General features: G+C 45.9%; 1 protein-coding gene across 1 annotated transcript in view; it reads right to left on the bottom strand.

Moving 5' to 3' along the window:
* Nucleotides 1-981: 981 nt before the first annotated feature.
* Nucleotides 982-2,614, bottom strand: part of gnal (guanine nucleotide binding protein (G protein), alpha activating activity polypeptide, olfactory type) — a 12,111-nt gene continuing 10,478 nt past the window's right edge. Inside the window, exons 12-13 of the mRNA XM_079361208.1 lie at nucleotides 2,019-2,086; nucleotides 982-1,152 (exon numbers count right to left, since the gene is read on the bottom strand). Of these exons, the coding sequence (XP_079217334.1) occupies nucleotides 1,006-1,152; nucleotides 2,019-2,086 (215 nt within the window). The 3' untranslated portion in view covers nucleotides 982-1,005. The remainder of the gene's footprint in view (nucleotides 1,153-2,018; nucleotides 2,087-2,614) is intronic.

The raw sequence follows: 2,614 nt of genomic DNA, 5'->3' as shown, positions 1-2,614 counted from the left end.
TTGTCCTCGCCTCATCGTCCATCCATCCTTTTTGTTCCGAACTAAATGAACCCGTTTATCAGACAAACGTTAAACCACCGTACTCAAGTCTTCATACTATCAGTTCACCTTCATCGAGTATACTCGTCTGTTTTTCCCTTCATGTCATTATTATCCTCTTATTGTTCATTTTTCTTCATTCAATTTTACATATAAAATCAGAAGCGTGTTTGTAATGATTACTGGTTGTCGATTGGTCCAGAATTCATAATTCAGATATGAGATTGATTTAATTCATAATTAATAGCTTTATTAATTCTGTAATTAATATAGCTGTTCCTGGTTAGCCAGGTGGTGCCCCTGTGTTAATAATCATTTAACATTAATTATCAACATCATCACTTCCTGCTGAAACCTGAACAGGAAGTGTAAACCAACAATCATGAGCCGGACTTTTTTAATAAAATCTTTATTTCATCATTTTCACACAAGAGAAAACAAAATGACATCACAGTCTGAATCAGCCAAACAGAGAAGAGATAATTATCAATTAATTATTTTTAGTTCAGAAACATGAAAAAGATATCTAAGGGCCCGTGTTGTTGTCTCCTGCTCCGTGACAGCGGGACGTCATCATGAATCATCCAGACAAAGTAACAGAGCGATGCTCATCATAAAGAAAACAAACAATCTTAAATATCATAAAATGTGCAGCAAACTGTTGTCATGGAAACAGAGCTGACGTGCAGCGCTTTGTCTCTCATGCGACAGGTGGACACAAGGCCTAAGTTTGTCTAAACCCTCACCCCAAAAGGATCAGGCTGTAGTCATGACAACAACAGGAAAACTACATCCTGTGCTGCCTCTCCATAAAACTACATAACCCACAATCCCCTGCACCCAACACAGATAAAACACAGCAGGAACGATACATGATTGTGATCCGTACTGATCACCTATAAGCTTTGACAGGTCATAGATTAGCATTTTCACAGTGGGTGGGGCCAGGTGAGACCCCACAACCAATCAGAGAAGCTCGTACTGACGCAGATGCATGCGCTGGATGATGTCACGACAGTCGTTAAAAACACGCCGAATATTTTCAGTGTCGATGGCGCAAGTGAAGTGAGGATAACAGTAATGTTTCCCATCACCGCTCGCCGTGCTGATCCTCTGAGAGACAGACAGGTCAGAGAGAGAGAGAGAGACAGAGAGAGAGAGAGAGAGAGAGAGAGAGAGGGAGAGAGAGAGAGAGAGAGAGAGAGACAGGTCAGAGAGAGAGAGAGAGACAGAGACAGGTCAGAGAGAGAGAGAGAGAGAGAGAGAGAGAGAGAGAGAGAGAGAGAGACAGGTCAGAGAGAGAGAGAGAGAGAGAGACAGGTCAGAGAGAGAGAGAGACAGGTCAGAGAGAGAGAGAGAGACAGGTCAGAGAGAGGGAGACAGACAGGTCAGATAGAGAGAGAGAGAGACAGGTCAGAGAGAGAGAGACAGACAGGTCAGATAGAGACAGACAGGTCAGAGAGAGAGACAGACAGGTCAGAGAGAGACAGACAGGTCAGATAGAGAGAGAGACAGACAGGTCAGAGAGAGAGACAGACAGGTCAGAGAGAGACAGACAGGTCAGAGAGAGAGACAGACAGGTCAGAGAGAGACAGACAGGTCAGAGAGAGAGACAGACAGGTCAGATAGAGAGAGAGACAGACAGGTCAGATAGAGAGAGAGACAGACAGGTCAGATAGAGAGAGAGACAGACAGGTCAGAGAGAGAGACAGACAGGTCAGATAGAGAGAGAGACAGACAGGTCAGAGAGAGACAGACAGGTCAGAGAGAGAGACAGACAGGTCAGAGAGAGACAGACAGGTCAGAGAGAGACAGACAGGTCAGAGAGAGAGACAGACAGGTCAGAGAGAGACAGACAGGTCAGAGAGAGAGACAGACAGGTCAGAGAGAGACAGACAGGTCAGAGAGAGAGAGAGACAGACAGGTCAGATAGAGAGAGAGACAGACAGGTCAGAGAGAGAGAGAGATTTCTTTGTTACCAGAAACTCGTCTCTGATGAAGAACTTGGCTCTGGTCACGCTCGGGTCTTCATCAGCATCTGGAACAGCTACACAAACAAACACAGATGCAGCATTATGATTGGCTCTCCCTGAGGTGCAGCATTATGATTGGCTCTCCCTGTGTTGCAGCATTATGATTGGCCCTCCCTGTGTTGCAGCATTATGATTGGCCCTCCCTGAGGTGGAGCATTATGATTGGCCCTCCCTGAGGTGGAGCATTATGATTGGCTCTCCCTGAGGTGCAGCATTATGATTGGCCCTCCCTGTGTTGCAGCATTATGATTGGCCCTCCCTGTGTTGCAGCATTATGATTGGCCCTCCCTGTGTTGCAGCATTATGATTGGCCCTCCCTGTGTTGCAGCATTATGATTGGCTCTCCCTGTGTTGCAGCATTATGATTGGCTCTCCCTGAGGTGCAGCATTATGATTGGCCCTCCCTGTGTTGCAGCATTATGATTGGCTCTCCCTGTGTTGCAGCATTATGATTGGCTCTCCCTGAGGTGGAGCATTATGATTGGCCCTCCCTGAGGTGGAGCATTATGATTATTTTCAGTTTTAAAGGGCTCCTTTGTGTG

The sequence above is a fragment of the Symphodus melops genome, assembly GCF_947650265.1.
Source record: "Symphodus melops genome assembly, chromosome: 14".
NCBI lineage: Eukaryota > Metazoa > Chordata > Actinopteri > Labriformes > Labridae > Symphodus > Symphodus melops.
Note: the sequence above shows the minus strand (reverse complement) of the source record. Positions and strands in the feature narration are given on the sequence as shown.